At 52.1% G+C, this 17,241-nt stretch overlaps 1 protein-coding gene across 13 annotated transcripts in view; it reads right to left on the bottom strand.

The window, feature by feature from the left end:
• ARHGEF9 (Cdc42 guanine nucleotide exchange factor 9) overlaps positions 1–17,241 on the bottom strand; it is a 177,523-nt gene that overhangs the window by 46,018 nt on the left and 114,264 nt on the right. For all 13 annotated transcript variants that reach the window (XM_068205127.1, XM_068205125.1, XM_068205126.1 and 10 more), the window contains 3 exons: positions 9,370–9,561; positions 4,184–4,363; positions 1,128–1,360 (listed from right to left, as the gene is read on the bottom strand). In XM_068205127.1, coding sequence (XP_068061228.1) covers positions 1,128–1,360; positions 4,184–4,363; positions 9,370–9,561 — 605 coding nt within the window. The remainder of the gene's footprint in view (positions 1–1,127; positions 1,361–4,183; positions 4,364–9,369; positions 9,562–17,241) is intronic.

The raw sequence follows: 17,241 nt of genomic DNA, 5'->3' as shown, positions 1-17,241 counted from the left end.
AGCAAATCAATGCCTCTCTGCTCACATCACACTTCTGCTCTGGGCTTGGGAAAAACAAGCCATCAAACACTTGCATAAGTTTCTGAAACATCTCTGGTCTTTTCTGTTCTCACTTGCTTTTAAATGGGTTTTGGAAAAAGTAAGAAAATTGGCAGGGTAGGAACAAATCTGCTCTTACAGGGCCTGATTTTTCTTTCACCTTATTTTCACAGCAGTAAATCCCAAGTGGTATCACAGGCACTGCTCCTGATTCACACTGTCAGGCAGCCAGGCTGATTGTCCTCAGCAGCAGCAAAAGAGATCCTGGAAATTTCTGGGAAACAATCAAACTGCAGGTGCTCCTCTGAACCTAAACTCCATGGCAGAACCAGAGATGGGACTGGGCTGAAAAGCTGAGCAGTTCTGGAGCTCTCCCCACATCAGGCTCCAGTTGCAGACCCTGGCCCTGTACTCACTGTGCCCAGGTTCTCCCCAGGAACAGGGAAGGAGCCTCTCAGACCACTGAATGCTAATTAGGTAATTTTTCCAGTGTAACTGGTAGCATCAGAAAGTACATCCAAGGGTAATGAGTTCACGTCTGATTAGAACAGAGCTGAGTGTGTCTCCATCGAGAATTGCTGCTTTGAGAAGACTGAACTGCCTGCTAACCCTTTGTCCTGCTCCTGTTTATCCAGGATGTCACAGGGACAAGAGCTGGACAGAAAATCCCAAGCCCTGGGAGGGGGGCGGAGCAGTGGACAGAAAACCCCAAGTCCTGTTGGGAAGGAGCACTGGGGAGAAAACCCCAACCCTTGGGTGGGATGGAGCACTGGACAGAAAACTCCAATCTCCATTGGGAAGCAGCACTGGACAGAAAATCCCAAGACCTGTGTAGGGAAGGAGCACTGGGCAGAAACCTCCAAGCCCAGGGTGGGACAGAGCACTGGGCAGAAACCTCCAAGCCCTGTTGGGAAGGAGCACGGGGCAGAAAACCCCAACCTCTGGGTGGGAAGGAGCCCTGGACAGAAAACCCCAAGCCTTGGGTGGGAAGGAGCCCTGGACAGAAAACCCCAAGCCTTGGGTGGGAAGGAGCCCTGGACAGAAACAAACCCTGCTGGGAAGCAGCCCCGGGGTGCCTGCTGAGGTACCTGTGCTCCTGGGCCGTGTACTTGAGCAGCTCTGCCAGCTGCAGGGGGTACTTGCAGATCTTCTGCACGGGCGTCAGCAGGAAGCCGTCGATGGCGATGTCGATCATCTGCTGCAGCAGGCGGCACGCCTCGAAGAAGTGCTGGTACCTGCTGTCCTTCATCAGCTTGGAGAGCTCCATGCACGCGTCCAGGTGGTTGTTACAGTACTCGGAATAGATCCAGAAGCCATCTTGCTGTGAAGGCAGAATGAGGAGGACGGGTCAGGCAGAGACTTGGCTGATCAATGCCCCACCAGGGCTGGGAAGGGCAGCGTTCCGTGGGGTGTGTGGAGGCTGGTGGGCCAAGAGGGAAAGAACCCACAACTTTCCCCTGGAGGGAGAACCCTTCAGGAGACAGCCTCCGTTGTTAGGGTGAGAAAAAGGCTTCTCCCAGCATGCCTTGCTGTGACATGCAAATTCAATGTATCCCATTGGCCCCAGTGTTCTGCCCTGCCCCTCATGATCCTTATATAAACCCTTGCTTTCCCTGCCTCAGTGGCTCCTTTGTCGCTGAACCCTTCAAGCAAGGAGCACAATAAAGCTTTCCTTGGATCCCCACGCGATTTCTCCTTCTGCATCACCCGGATCCCAGAAGAGCTGAAATCACCTGGCATGAGCACAGATGTGCCTGTGCCCCCAAAGTGTCTTTTGCACCATGCTTCTTCAGGAAGGTCACAGCACTCTGAGCAATGCCTGCCACAACAGGGATACTGGGAGAAATTCCTCCTGGGAGGGTGGGGAAGCCCTGGGATGGAATTCCCTGAGAAACTGTGGCTGCCTCATCGCTGGAAGTGTTCAAGGATGAGCTTGGAGCATCCTGGTCTATAACGGTGTCCTGCCCACAGCAGGGTCTGGAACAAAATGATCTTCCCAACTCAACCCTTCCAACCCAAACCAGTCTGGATTTCCAAGAAAGCACAGCCCAAGCAGGAGGAAGGACAGATCCTACAGTGCTCCTCCTGTTTGGAAGAGGTGCTGGGAAAGGAGGGACTGCAGAGAGGGACCTGCACTCTGACACATGGCCGAGGTCTCTGCAGGTACAGGTGTGTTAATGTGAGTCCTGCACAGAGCTGTGCTTGTTCTCAGCTTCAAATCATGCAGGGAGGGTTTGAAAGGCACAACCCAGCAGAGCTCTGGCTTTTGGCAAGACAAGAGGACAACCTTGTTATTTCTACAGCTCTTTCCCTGAAAGATCCTGAAGCGCCTGGCAAATGTTTGGGGGCTGGGTATGTTTGAAATTCCCTTTACCAACAGGGAATCCACGGCACTGTGTGGATTTCCCAGGAACAGAGCCCCAGAAAACACTAAAAACAAACAAAAAACCCACTCACACATGTGTCCATCCACCTTTTCGACTGGTCTAGCAAGTTTTCTGGTGTCTATTTTGTTGGAATGTCCTTTTTCTGCCTTCACTGACCACAGACTGTCACCTTTAACTCGGGCTTGATTCATCTGGGCCACGCAGACAGGGCAATGAAATGATGCCCTGTCATCAGAGGCATGAGAAAGATTTCACTGGGAAGGAGATGGGCAAAGCCCAGCACCACAAATTAACTCTGAGACAGCCCAGGTCAAAGTCAGGTGTTGCAAACCAGCCAGTTCCACCGAGCTGTGGTCAATGCCTTCCAAAAAAAGGACAGATTCTATTTAGCCAATACACGCCTGTCCAGCAATTACTTCTCAATCCCTGAGGGTCCAAACAAGCTGCTTCTCTGGGAACAGGGATCCAGTGTCCTTCCCATCCCCACAGCTGACCCAGCCACGCACTGACAGCTCTCTCTTCCTGAAGAAAATGAGGAACAAAAAGCTTTGGAGATCCCTAAACAGGATCTAAACATCCTCACCCCTTGGTTTCCCAAATGGCTAAGCAGGGACAATTTATCAGGAGTTTATCAGCCAGCTCTCAGCCCCTGTCTGGTGACAGGCAAGTGTCAGATCTTCCTCCGAATCGCAGCAGCAATTCTTGCTATTGTCACTATCAATGAATTGACAGCACAGCCTCAAGTCATGACATTTGAGTTACTGATTCTCAGCAAGATTTCCTGCATCCTCCCAGCACAGAGTTGGAATGTGATGCTGCTTTTTGCAGGATCTGATAAGAACCAGCCATGTTAACACCTCATGCACCTTCTCAGATGAAAAGCCCAATGAGAGACCCAGGGATGTTTAAAAGATGCTCTGAAACTCTTTAGGGATGTCCTCCTGAATTTTCAGGAATGTTTATCAGGAGTTTCCCTGATAAGCAGTGAACTGCTGCCCTGACACAACACAGGAGCTGCAGACCTGTGAGCTCTGATACCCTGCTCTCCTCTCCCTCCAGAAAAGCCTCCAGCTCCAGGGCTGGCATTTGTTTGACATTTCCTGCCATATTTACAACATTGGCCAATGTATCAGCTCCTGCAGGAGGTGGTTTATGGAACAGTAGGATGGGCTAAGCAAAATCCTCCCGTATCTTCTCATCCATGTGACTCAGATGTACTGGGGGTTAACCAGCTGCATATCCAAGTTCTCCCACCTCTGTATCTCCCAAAGTACATGGAGAGCCACAGAGCAGTCCCTGATCTGTTACTAGAAGAGATGAGATTCCTGCCTTTGGAGTTTTCTCTCCCTCCCAGCCCAAGCTCTGGAGGGACAATGCCTGTGGCAGCAGCTCTCTGGCCACAGAGAGCAGGCACAACTTTCCCAGGCATTGTCCTGTGGAAGGCTGTGAGAAGATCAGAGAAAAGAATGATAGGCAATTCTTATCTTCACTTGCTGCACCTGTTGTTGTGAACATGTGGAATGTGTTATGGAGATTTGTTTACCAAAGGATGATTTCTTAATCGGCCAACGGTGATGATGTTTAGATTCAAGGACCAATTGGGTCCACCTGTATCATGACTGTCTGTAAGGGTGATGGGTTTCTTAATTAGTACAGTATAATAAAGTGATTGATCAGCCTTCTGAGAAGCATGGAGTCAATGCTAATTATCACCCTTTTGGAAATGCCATGCAAGGACAAATGCCCGGTGGACTCACGTGTTCCAGGAAGCACGGTCCGATCTCACTGAGATGGGGGTCCTCGTTGTTGTACTGCTTCTCCAGGTCCCGCACAAACCCCATCTGAAACCTGTATATGTCTTCAATGTTCCCAAAGATGATTTTCAGCTGCTCGTCACTGAACATGTCCCTCCTCTTCCGGCACTGCTTTAAGTAACCCTGTGAGAGTGAGAAAGAAGGATTTGCAGAGAGCAGCAAGGAGGGGTGTTCAGTGCTGGGTGCCTGCTCCTGCAAACCCCACTGCCTCCAACACCTCCTACCCAGGTCTCCTACAAGCACTGCTGCTTCCCCATCCTTCCAGTGGCACAGCTTCCACAGAAAGCTGTGAAGGGCTGTTTGAGCCTGCTCTGACTTCTCCTTTCAGCCCAGCAATCAGGACAAGGAAGCTGTTTAATGTCTTTATCCACAACCTGGATGTGGGGATGGAGTGCACCCCCAACAAGTTTGCAGCTGATGTGCTGGAGGGTGGGAAGGTTCTGAGCAAATCCCCTTATCCTCCCACACTTCACCTGCCAGGATGATCATCACTGAATCACAGAGCTGTTAACGCTGGAAAAGACCTTTAGCATCATCAAGTCTAACCAGAATGATTTAGACTAGAAACTTTGCAAGGCCAAATCTCAGATGTTGCAACTGGCCTGGTCCATTTTGCAGCATCCTGACTGGAAAGAAACAACACAGGGGTCATCAGGAGATGACTTTGCTTTCTTTGCTTGCCTTTATTATGTAGGAAGGGGAAAAAAATGAAGTGAAGAAACTGCCAGCAGCTCCAGTGGAATGGCTAAATTTGGGAACTCAGGATGCTTAGTCACACTGCCAGCTGGTAACATGCAGCTGCTGGGCCACAATGAACATTGGAACCCTGCAATGAACTGTCCTTCAGCCCTCACCATGTGGTTCCTGGCAGGGAGAACTTCAAGCATGAATGAGAAATTCAACTCTGGCCGACCTGGCCTGGACCCAACCTCTGCCATGTGCAGCTCAGCTTGCAAGATGCCGTCACCCTAAATTTACTGGCTTTTTCAGCTGAGAAGTTTGGGTTATGGAACACCTTCTATACTTCCTAATCTAGGTCCCTCTTCTCCCAGGAGCACCTTGATGACTCATTTCCCTGGGTTTCCCTCTCTGATTTTCCAAGGCCATGAGGAATGGGAGCAGGCTGCTTCCCACTCTGTGGGATGGTCACAGGGCATCAAAATAAAAATCCAAACTGAAATTCAAACTGGGAAGAAATGGAACAGAGCATCTCTCCATGCAGATTTTCCTGTTTACCTGCTGATCTCAAAACAGCTGGGAAAAAACCCAAGGAAAAAGCCAGGAGAAAGCCCTCCCTGTGCCCATGGGGCAGTGTCCCCTCACTGTGCTCTGTGACATCCCTCCCTTCCCGATCACAGGAACATCTCCCAGCCCCGGGGTTGCCACTGGCTGCAATTCCCATCCTCACTATTCTCACCCTCCCTGTGCTGCTTCATCATTTCTCTGGAATCACGTGTCTGGAGGAGCTGAAGCAGCACATTTCTGTGCAGGCACCTCTGAAAGCACAGGCAGAATAAAGGAATGCAAGTAGTTCCCAAGCCTCATCCTCTCTGTGCGTTTGAAGGTGGTTTCCAGCCCAAGACAGGAAAAGGAGACTGAAGATTCATCCATAACACGCAGCAGAGGAGGCTGCGGCAGAGTTTTTCCAGTAAATTTACTTCTGTTACATAAAACAGTGTCATATTCCTTCTGCTCATCCCGTCAGGTTTGCTCCGAGAAGGGATAGCTGACTGATGAGCAGATGTTGGAGAGTGTTTTGCTCAATGAATACCTAAAAATAGCTGCCAAACTGTCTGACTTTAAGGTACTTTTCCATGTAGTCCCTGAAGTATAGGCCAAAGTTGGGCAGGATTTGCAGGAGGTTAAGTGCTAAGTTTTCTTCACCCCACAGTGGGCTTAGAGACAGCCAGGAGAGGTGGTCAGTCCATCCATCCATCCATCCATCCATCCATCCATCCATCCCTCCATCCATCCCTCCATCCCTCCATCCATCCATCATCCATCCATCCCTCCATCCATCCATCCATCCATCCATCCATCCATCCATCCATCCATCCATTCCATCCATCCTCCTTGTGTAGCTGAGAGCAGGGTGAAGGAAAGACCAAAGAGGCTGCAGGGTGTAACTTCAAGGGCAGCTGTGAGAATATTCCACATTTTTTCCTCTCTGAGCCAGTTTGGGGCTGTTTACACTGCCCTGGAACCACCCCCAAGCCAGGCCCAGCACCCCTTGGGCTGTAACCCAGTGCTCTCTGTGCAGGGCTCCCAGCACACAGGTGAGGGTGGTGCTGAAGGGCACACAACCAGAACCAGCACAGGAGCAAAGTTCAGACTGTTTGAACTGGAAAGGCAAACCAGAGCCAGAGCTGCTCCCAGGCAGCCAGGACTTGGATACTGGTCCACAGCAAGCCATGGGAGCAGTGGGGCTTTGCTGTGGTGAGGAATTCCCTCCAATCCAGCTGCTTCCCACAAGTCTTGGCTGGCACAGGGGATTTTCACCCTGGTGCTGGCCAGCTCCTGAGCTCCCTGCCTGGCCAGACTCATGGCATGGGTGTTGGGAGTAATAACAGGGTGTGCAGTGACACAGGAGCAGGGAGTGAAAATGCATCCTGAAGCAGAGGGGAGCAATGGGAGGGCTCTTCATCACCCCCCTCCAGGAACCACCTCCCATCCTCAGGTGCCTCACTGGTATCAGGATTTGTTATTCACTGCAGCTCAGAAACAAGAGAAAAACCACACACTGCTAAACTCAGCACTAAACCAGGCTCAGGCCAGCCGGAGCTGCTCTGCCATCCCTCTCACACCTCACATCCTTCATCCTACACCTAAAACACCCTAAAACAAAGAGCCCCGGGAAGAGGGGAATGTGCCACTGTCAGAGCAGCTCATCAGGGGCTGTCTGCTGCCTGCTCGTGCTGTGGCACAAAACAACAGCCCTGCCCACCCCACCAGGGGCACGGGGAGCCCAGTCCAGCCCAGCTCTCCCAGTCAGTCCAGCCCAGCTCTCCCAGTCCAGCCCAGCTCTCCCAGTCAGTCCAGCTCTCCCAGTCAGTCCAGCCCTGGCTCTCCCAGTCCAGCCCAGCTCTCCCAGTCAGTCCAGCTCTCCCAGTCAGTCCAGCCCTGGCTCTCCCAGTCCAGCCCAGCTCTCCCAGTCAGTCCAGCTCTCCCAGTCAGTCCAGCCCTGGCTCTCCCAGTCCAGCCCAGCTCTCCAGTCAGTCCAGCCCCGGCTCTCCCAGTCCAGCCCCAGCTCTCCCAGTCCAGCCCAGCTCTCCCAGTCAGTCCAGCCCCGGCTCTCCCAGTCCAGCCCCGGCTCTCCCAGTCCAGCCCAGCTCTCCAGTTAGTCTAGCCCAGCTCTCCAGTCAGTCCAGCCCAGCTCTCCCAGTCCAGCCCTGGCTCTCCCAGTCAGTCCAGCCTGGCTCTCCCAGTCCAGCCCAGCCCTCCAGTCCATCCAGCCCAGCTCTCCCAGTCCAGCCCAGCTCTCCAAGCCCAGCCCTGCTCACACCCTGCTGTGCCAGCTCCGGCTGACAGAGCTCTGGGAGCCTTCCCCAGTAAGGGATTGCTGGGATTTAACTGAGCACAATGAGCCTCTCTCCAGCAAGGCACAGCCCATCGTTCCACAGATGAGAATGCCCATTTCAGTCCTCCTCCCTGCTCAGCTGAATCATTTCCTGGTGCTCTACCTGCAGGTAAGATTTATCCCCTCAATCCCAGTCTGCATCATACAGAGAAAAGAGAGAGCTTTCTGGATCTCTGCTGTCTGGGATACATCACTGGGCCAGTAAATCAGTGTTCCCTCACTGCAGCTGAACCTGTCTGCACCTCCTGAGAATCCCAATTGGCAGAAACATGGTGATATGGCTGGAGATGCAAGTTAAGGCTTATTTTTGCTTCTTTTATTTTCATTTCCAACAGAAAAGTGCAAATGCAGGAAAAGAAACAATATGTGGAGAAGTGTCTGCAGTCTTCCCTTCTTCAATGCAAAGCTCTCTGACTGAAATAGCACATTGAAATTAAGCTCATTTGTTTCCAAATTGAAATCCCAAGGCTCTTCCATATTTGAAAAGTGTCATAGATGCTTTTTGGATGGCTGCTCTGCCTTGCTGGGAGAAAAGCAGCAAGGATGAAGGGAGGAAGACATTCCTCTAAGCACAGTTCCCAAGGGGATTCACCACATTGACTGGGCACAGGCTCACTAAATCCTAAACATTGCGAGGGATGAGCTGAAAGCCATCCCCAGACTTTGATTTCAGTGCTCACAAACTTCTGCCTCTCGGTGATAAGGACATCTCTACACACAGTGCCCAACCTCTCTGGCACTGCCACGTGTTCCCCTTCCCAAACACCCAGCACCACAGGCTCTGCACTTTGGGCTCATCTCAGGGCACTAATCCTGACCTTAAGGGGTTGTAGAGGTTAATTGTAACCTAATGAACAAGAACCAAGTTGGGGATTTGTGGGGTCAGTCACTGAAGTCCATTGCTTGCTGGTTCCCTTCCTCATTTCACATGGTGGAAACATTTTGCCCTCAGTCTCGCCATAAAAAAGGCAAATGGGGGCTATCCTGAGCCAGGGGAAATTGTGAACCCGACATGAAAGGCACAGATGACATGGGTAACTGATTGGTTTAATTACAACCTAATTTCCTCAATCACAAGTTCAAAAGTAGATGGCATTGGGTTTTAATTAAGAGGACTGCTTGAAGGATCTCAACCTCATCATGTTTTAGTCAAAGAGCTGTGGAATAAAGGTCCGGAAATTGCACTTTTGGTTAATACAAACTAAAGGAATTATCAGATCCAGCAGGAAATTCTCAGAACTGTCAATACAGATTGACAGATGCTGCTCCTCCATTAGACACAGTCCTCAGACACTCCAGCTTGTTCCCAAAGGGACAAACCTAGGCTCAGCCCTTGCCAGCTCCCCATCACGGGCAGGTGGGCCAGCCCCAGGCACCTCACAGATGTCCTTGAGGTGTTTGATGTAGTGGGGACAGACCCAGAGCAGCCCCCATGTCCTGCTCCCAGCCACCTCACAGATGTCCTTGAGGTATTTGATGTAGTGGGGACAGGCCCAGGCCAGCCCCCATGTGCTGTCCCCAGCCCCCACGTGCTGTCCCCAGCCCCAGGTACCTCACAGATGTCCTTGAGGTGTTTGATGTAGTGGCGCTCGGTGCTCATGATCTCGTTGATGACGTTGGCTCTCATCTGGTCGCGGTTCTGCACGGTCCTGCCCAGGCACAGGCAGTCGGCGCTGGGGTCCAGGTGGCCGTTCTGCACCTCGCTGGTTCCCTCCTCCACCCCATCCTCCTGGTTCACCCATAGCTGCAGGACAGAGGGACAGCACAGGGATCATTCCCAGCAGCAGCAGCAGCTCGGCGGGCTGGCTCAGGCTGCGCGGCTCTGGGAGATGTTGGATCCACCCCTCCTCACCCCGTGGGGTGTGCACAGAGCTCCCAGCCCACACTGCCCAGTTCCACACTGGTACAACCAGCCCCAAACGCTCCCCACACTCTCCCTATCTCTTGGGGATTGCCAGTGCTGGCTGCTTGGACCCCAAATATAAAATGACCCTGTGACAGGGTGAATGAATGAATGCTGCCAAGCGCTCCCGACTGAGACGGACACGAGTGAGACAGAGCAGCCCAAGGAAAACTGCAGTGCTGGTGGCAAGCACCGCTGTCCCAGCTCCTGCCACCGCCAGCTGGGGTCTCCCTGAACACAGGATCCTCTGGGAGCAGGGGTAAGCCCGTCCCAGGGGACTGATTCCAGGTGGAGATGTGGCTGGTTCAGAGATCTGAAGTGCCCATCAGCTCTGGGTTGTGTTTCTGGAGCTCTGTAACCTCCCAGGCCAAGGGCTGTGAAGGAGCCCTGGTCCCATTTCTCAGCAGCTTTCCTCATCAACTCACAGGGACAGCCTTTCTGGCTCAGGCAAATCCCACGTCTCAGCACCCCAGCATTGGGATCCCCAAACCATGGCATCCCCAAAGCACACAGAATGGACACCCCTGAGCAAGTCTCCCAAACCTGGGGGCTGAGGGCAGCTTGGGACAGGTGCACTGGGCACTGAAAATTACAAAAAGCAGTGAAAAAGATCTGTGTGTTCTCAGCACACTGAAGCTTCCTTCCAATATCAAATAAAAACCATCCATAGAAATTGCAAATTCCAGCTCTCCCCTGTGTGTCTGAACCAGCCTGAGCTCTGCACACACCATATGGATCAAGGGCTCCTTCTGTTACCTTTTCCCACAAAACCTGCTTAAAATAACTCTGATTGACTCAAATTGGGCTCTGGGTAGTTTGTAAACAAACATTAAGTAAAGCTTAGAGCTGACAGAAATACCCCTGTCTTTCACAGACCACCTCACCTCAGTGATGGAAATGAAGCAACTTCTCAGTGTTTGAAGTCCCCAAATCCTGGGGACTTTCAAACCTAAAAATACATTTTCCTGTGCGCAGTGGAACTGTCCACACACAGAGTACAAGGAAACCAAGCAGCATCATTAACCTGATCTTCAGGCTCCCTTTCAATGTTAATAGTGTTTCCTGCTTTCCCATTATTCAGTTTAAACCGGGCTTTCCACAGATTGTAAAGGGCAGTGTTCCTGTAAATTAGGAAAGTAAAATCTCCAAACCTACCCCTGCTCCTTCCCTGCATTCCCAACCAGCAGCTGCTCTGCTAAACCACCTCTTGCAGCTCCCACATTCTGCCCTCCCACAGGGAGTTGTACAGGCCAAAAAAAAAAAAAAACACCACCAAAAATCCCAAACCCATCTCTTCTTTAGCAGGATGTTATTGATGCTGCAAATCTGGGGGATCCAAAAGGGGTTTTGTAGGATTTCCATCAGCACTGGAGGCCTGGCTGAGCCCTGGGTCACTGTGAGGGAGCTGTTGATCCAATCCCACCAAATATAGTGGAACTCAGCATGGAAAACCTCTCCTGGCACACTGAAACAAATGTCTCCTGTTCAGAAAAGCCACCCAAAAGCTGGCTAGAAAAGTCTCTTTCAGCAAACCCACCCTCCTCTGGAAGAGGTTTGGGGTCCACTGAGGCAGAACAACACCCCACGAACACAACCAGTGGTTTATGCTGAAAAATGAATTAAAAATAAAAACTAAATAAATAAATAGAAGTGCTGCTGCTGAGCAATGTCCTTCTTGGGGTAAGTGACCTCGGGGGCCAGCTACTGACATCAGTGCCACCAATTTCAGTGCTGGGAAAACCTAGGGGCACCCTGAGAAGGGAAAATGTGTCCTGGGAAGGACAGAATGGCACAGGGAGTCCTCCAAGGGATGTGTCCTGGTGACAGCTTCATTGGCATTCCAACAAACAGATGTGGAAAATCCAGCAGGGCCAGGGTGGAATTAAATCCTGCTGGTTGAAGTTTAAAATAACTTCCCACCCTGCTTTTCTTCTCCTACAGAAAGGGATTTTGCAGCCTTCCCAAACCCAACTGGAACAGCTTGTTTCCAAGTTTGATGACATTCCTGCCAGTTTGGCAGCAGAGCATATTTTTAAAGCTCTACCTCCTGGAGTCAGGTGATTGTGAGAAAAAAATTCGATTTTCACTTTAAAAAAAGCCAGAAAGATCTAATCATTACAAGGCATGTGTGTGTAAGCCTGAGTCATGAATCCTAAAGGCTTTGAGACCAAGGCAGATAGCAAACTTACAAACTTTCATGATTCCTCAAATTCAGGCTGCCTTTTGTGCACAGCAGGAGCATTCCCTCCTTCCTCATCTGCAAATCTCAGGAGTCCTGCTTTCCTGCTTAATGAAATTTTTGCTCCTTCCTGCTAGGATCCATGTTCCCAAAGGGAAAAAAAAATACAGTTCTAGTCTGGATGACTTCTGCCTTAGATTAAAAACAAATGCAACAATTTTATCAGCTCCAGAGGAAGCTGAAGGTGTTTCCACCCTGCACTCTGCAGCCTCTGCTGCTGGAAGGATGAATCCCACTGTGTTGTTCAAACACTCCTGTTTCCATCTAAACCTCTGAAGTTCTCTGAAATTCCAGCAAGGATCCTTCTTCCAGGGCATCATTTGAAGTTAGGACCATGACTAATAAAAGCTGAGATGCAGTGGCAGCTCTGGCACTGACCTTGGGCCAGTCCCTGCATCTGGAGGAAGTTTTCCCACCCAAATCCAGGGATAATCATGGAAAAACCGATGGAGCTGTTGAAATATGGGCTGAAATGCACCACAGACTCTTGCTCTCAGCCATGAGCAGCACTCTGGTGAGACACACCTGGGGTTGGGTTTGCACCTCCAGCTCTCAGCACTGGGGAGGAGCTGGGCCGTGCTGGGCCAAGGCAAGGTGGCACTTCAAGGGTTAACTGTGGCCTCTGTCCCAGTGCCACCAGCCCAGGCTGGATCCTCTGTGCCCCACTGACACTGATGGAGCTGCAGGTGACAGCGAGGTGGCACAGCCACCCTGGGGAGATGCTGGCCTTGCCCAGAAACTTCTGGAATGTCAGATTGAGTGATGTGGACAAAGCTGCAAACGCTCCTGTTTCAGCCCAGCACCTCTCATAGGGTGATCCCTCTGTTTCACACACATGGGGCTCCCCAAAATGCCTGAATTTCCCTCCTTCCTGTGGGGAACAGCTGAGATCACATTCCTGGAAAAACATCTGTCTGCTCCCCATCTCTCCAAAGGGACACAAATGCACAGCTGCCCCTCCCTCTCAGTGCAAGTATCTCCATTATTACAAAAGAAACTTCAGAAATCTTGTTTTCTCCCAGTTTCATCCCATCTCTCCAGCATTCCCAGCTCAGGATGGGTGGCTGCCATCCCTGTGGGGATTTCCAGGGAACTCTACAATAATAAATCCAGGGTCTCTTTAAACACCTCTGCAATGGAAAACATCAGGGGCTGTAAAATAAAACAGCACTGGGAGGGCTTCCCCCAGGCCATGAAAAATGTCCAGCAGACAAACCACCAAGCCCCGAGAGCCATTCTGAGCACTCTATCAAGAACTAATTAAAAGAAATCAGTGAAAACTACAGAAAAAAAAATCAAGTTGCATAATGCTGGTCCTACATGATGTTTCTCATTGAAAGACCCCTCCATGTGGGATGGAACAGGCTTATGGTGAGGCTTCCAGTCCTATTTCAAAATTCAACCCTAACTGGGAAGTCATGACCAGCTCTTGCGTAATGCAAGAACTTGCAGAGGCAGATAAAAGTAAAATGATCACATAAAAAAGGCCCTTTTCCCTAAGGACCACTTCTGGGAGCCACAGAGAGCTGCTGGTTGCATTGTGCTAATTCATGTTCTCCATGACTGAAATCCTTTTAGAAAGGGAAAAAAGGAAGACGCAGGGAACCACAGGCCAGGCAGGTTCACCTCAGTGCCCAGCAAGAGCACGGAGCAGATTCCTGGAAAATATGTTCAGGCACGTGGAAGACAAGGAGGTGACTGGTGAAAACCACCACAGCTTCCCTGAGGGCAGAGCGTGCCTGACACAGTCAGTGACCTGTGACAAGGTCCTTACAGAGCTCAGAGCCCCTGCCAGGGCCTGAGGAGCTCCAGAAGAGCTGGAGAAGGACTGGGGACAGGGGATGGAGGGACAGGACACAGGGAACGGCTCCCACTGCCAGAGGGCAGGGATGGACGGGATATTGGGAATTGTTCTCTGGGAGGGTGGGCAGGCCCTGGCACAGGGTGCCCAGAGCAGCTGGGGCTGCCCCTGGATCCCTGGCAGTGCCCAAGGCCAGGCTGGACACTGGGGCTTGGCAGCCTGGGACAGGGGAAGGTGTCCCTGCCATGGCAGGGTGGCACTGGGTGGGCTTTAAGGTCTCTCCCAGCCCAAACCAGTCTGGTATTCTATAATATAAAATTTCTATAAATACAATTCATCAGCTTGCAGCTTTACCCAAATGGTGCACAAAATCACCCGGTGGCACTGGGCCAGCACCACTGACCTGCAATTATTGCAGATTTACCCTGCTCAGTGCAGGCACTGCATGGAGAGGACTTTTTCCTTCAACAGGCACCGAGGCCTGATCACCTCGTAATGATCAGAAACCACAATAAAGCAAACATTTTACCAGCCAGCTGGATGATTAACCTGCTTCCACTGGATATTCACAAGGACAAAACCAGCAGATGATGTGCCGTTCTGGATTCTCACTCCCAATTAACTAACGTGGCAGATTAATGGTACACACACATCCTTCAGAAAGCTCCTGCCATCCCAGGGAATCTGGATTGTACAGGACAAGTGGGCAGTGCCATGGGTTACAGTGCCAGAGGCTCCAAAAATCTGCAGGAATCCATGGAAGCACAGAGCTTCAGGACCCTCTCCCACCCATCCACCCTGCCCTGCTCGGTGGAGCAGCTCCATTCCCACAGGCTCTGCTCCCTTTCCTGCCTCTCTGAGCTGCTTGCAGGGCTGGGCCTTGTCTGCAGCCCCGTGCAGTGTCACACCCCCACCCTGTGCAGTGTCACAACCCTGTGCAGTGTCACATCCCCGTGCAGTGTCACACCCCTGTGCAGTGTCACACCACTGTGCAGTGTCACACCCCTGTGCAGTGTCACACCCCCGTGCAGTGTCACATCCCCACCCCTGTGCAGTGTCACATCCCTGTGCAGTGTCACATCCCCGTGCAGTGTCACAGCCCTGTGCAGTGTCACACCCCTGTGCAGTGTCACATCCCCGTGCAGTGTCACATCCCTGTGCAGTGTCACACCCCTGTGCAGTGTCACACCCCTGTGCAGTGTCACATCCCCGTGCAGTGTCACATCCCTGTGCAGTGTCACACCCCTGTGCAGTGTCACACCCCTGTGCAGTGTCACATCCCCGTGCAGTGTCACACCCCTGTGCAGTGTCACATCCCCACCCTGTGCAGTGTCACACCCCTGTGCAGTGTCACAGCCCTGTGCAGTGTCACAGCCCCGTGCAGTGTCACACCCCCGTGCAGTGTCACAGCCCTGTGCAGTGTCACATCCCCACCCTGTGCAGTGTCACACCCCTGTGCAGTGTCCCACCCCTGTGCAGTGTCACATCCCCACCCTGTGCAGTGTCCCACCCCTGTGCAGTGTCACACCCCTGGGCAGTGTCACATCCCTGTGCAGTGTCACACCCCCGTGCAGTGTCACAGCCCTGTGCAGTGTCACATCCCCACCCTGTGCAGTGTCACAGCCCTGTGCAGTGTCACATCCCCACCCTGTGCAGTGTCACACCCCTGTGCAGTGTCCCACCCCTGTGCAGTGTCACACCCCTGGGCAGTGTCACATCCCCACCCTGTGCAGTGTCACATCCCTGTGCAGTGTCACATCCCCACCCTGTGCAGTGTCACATCCCTGTGCAGTGTCACACCCCTGTGCAGTGTCACACCACTGTGCAGTGTCACACCCCTGTGCAGTGTCACATCCCTGTGCAGTGTCACACCCCCACCCTGTGCAGTGTCACACCCCTGTGCAGTGTCACATCCCTGTGCAGTGTCACATCCCCACCCTGTGCAGTGTCACACCACTGTGCAGTGTCACATCCCCGTGCAGTGTCACAGCCCCGTGCAGTGTCACACCCCTGTGCAGTGTCACACCCCTGTGCAGTGTCACATCCCTGTGCAGTGTCACATCCCCGTGCAGTGTCACACCCCTGTGCAGTGTCCCACCCCTGTGCAGTGTCACATCCCCGTTCAGTGTCCCACCCCCGTGCAGTGTTACATCCCTGTGCAGTGTCCCACCCCTGTACAGTGTCACATTCCCGTGCAGTGTCACATTCCCGTGCAGTGTCACACCCCTGTACAGTGTCACATCCCCACCCTGTGCAGTGTCACAGCCCTGTGCAGTGTCCCACCCCTGTGCAGTGTCACATCCCCGTTCAGTGTCCCACCCCTGTGCAGTGTCACATCCCTGTGCAGTGTCACACCCCTGGGCAGTGTCCCACCCCTGTGCACTGTCCATCCCCGAGCACTGTCCATCCCCGCTGGATTAAGGAGCTCGGTTGCTCAGGATCTGCAGCCCAGCAGGGCCCGTGGTGCAGAGCTCTGCACGAGTAAAGCATCAGCAGCCTCCAGGCTCAGCCTGTGCTGGGCTCTGCCGAGGTGCTCCCCCTCCCCAGCCTCCAGGAGGAGCGAGGCGCTGCCAGGAGATGCTGTGTGTCCCCCGGAGCCGTCCCAGCCAGCCCCGGCCTCTGCCCAGCGTGGGAGGGCTGGCAATGTGGCTGGGATGCAGTTTGCTGGAAGCACAGGGCATCTCCTGGATCCCCTTCCAGGAGCAGGAATAGGACATTTGGCAGCAGAAGGAAAGGCAGCTGAAGCAAGGTGCTTTCCCCTCCTGTGGCCCTGCTACTCTTTACTCTTTTCTTCCACAGCCTGAATTTTTCCCTCAGTAATCTGGCTCCAGCCTCAGTGTCCTCACCTTCCAGCCCAGGTATCTTTGATTCCTTCTCTTTCCTCCCTCCAACTCCCCACAGCTTTAGCAAAGCCTCTTCAGCTCTTCCTCTTCTCTCTAAAACTCTCCATTCTCAGCCTCAGAAATTCCCTTTACCCAAGGTCAGAAACAAGAAACACCCTTTACTCATTTCTGGAGAAGGAGAAAACAGGGGATTTGTCGCCCTGATTTTTTAAGATTTTCTAAAGCCTTCTGAGTTTACATTCTTGTAGAGAACTTTCTCACACAACTTTCTGTAAACAACCTATTGTTTTACATTCCTTCATAGAGCAGAGAAATTTAATGTACTGGTAGTTTGTCCAGTGTCATTGGAGAGGTGACACGTTCACCCTCCAATCCACTGGCACCTTTTGAAAACTACAAATATTAGAATCAAAAAAATAAAGTAATCTCTTCATCATAACCATAGCCGTGGTGCACCATTTTTCCTTGTGTCCTCTAGTGACAGGGATTCTGTAGGGACAGTTTCAGGCTCTGTATCCCCAAAAGGTGAACAAGAACAGCTCCAGAGAACAGGCCCTGTGCTCCCTCCCTGATCCCTGCAACCCAAACCCAGATTCCAGGGGCTGCAGCTCCAGCGGGGACCAAAAGCTGCCTGGACA

The sequence above is a fragment of the Anomalospiza imberbis genome, chromosome 14 (genome assembly GCF_031753505.1).
Source record: "Anomalospiza imberbis isolate Cuckoo-Finch-1a 21T00152 chromosome 14, ASM3175350v1, whole genome shotgun sequence".
NCBI classification, from domain to species: domain Eukaryota; kingdom Metazoa; phylum Chordata; class Aves; order Passeriformes; family Viduidae; genus Anomalospiza; species Anomalospiza imberbis.
The sequence above is the reverse complement of the archived record's forward strand: the minus strand, read 5'-3'. Positions and strand labels throughout refer to the sequence as shown.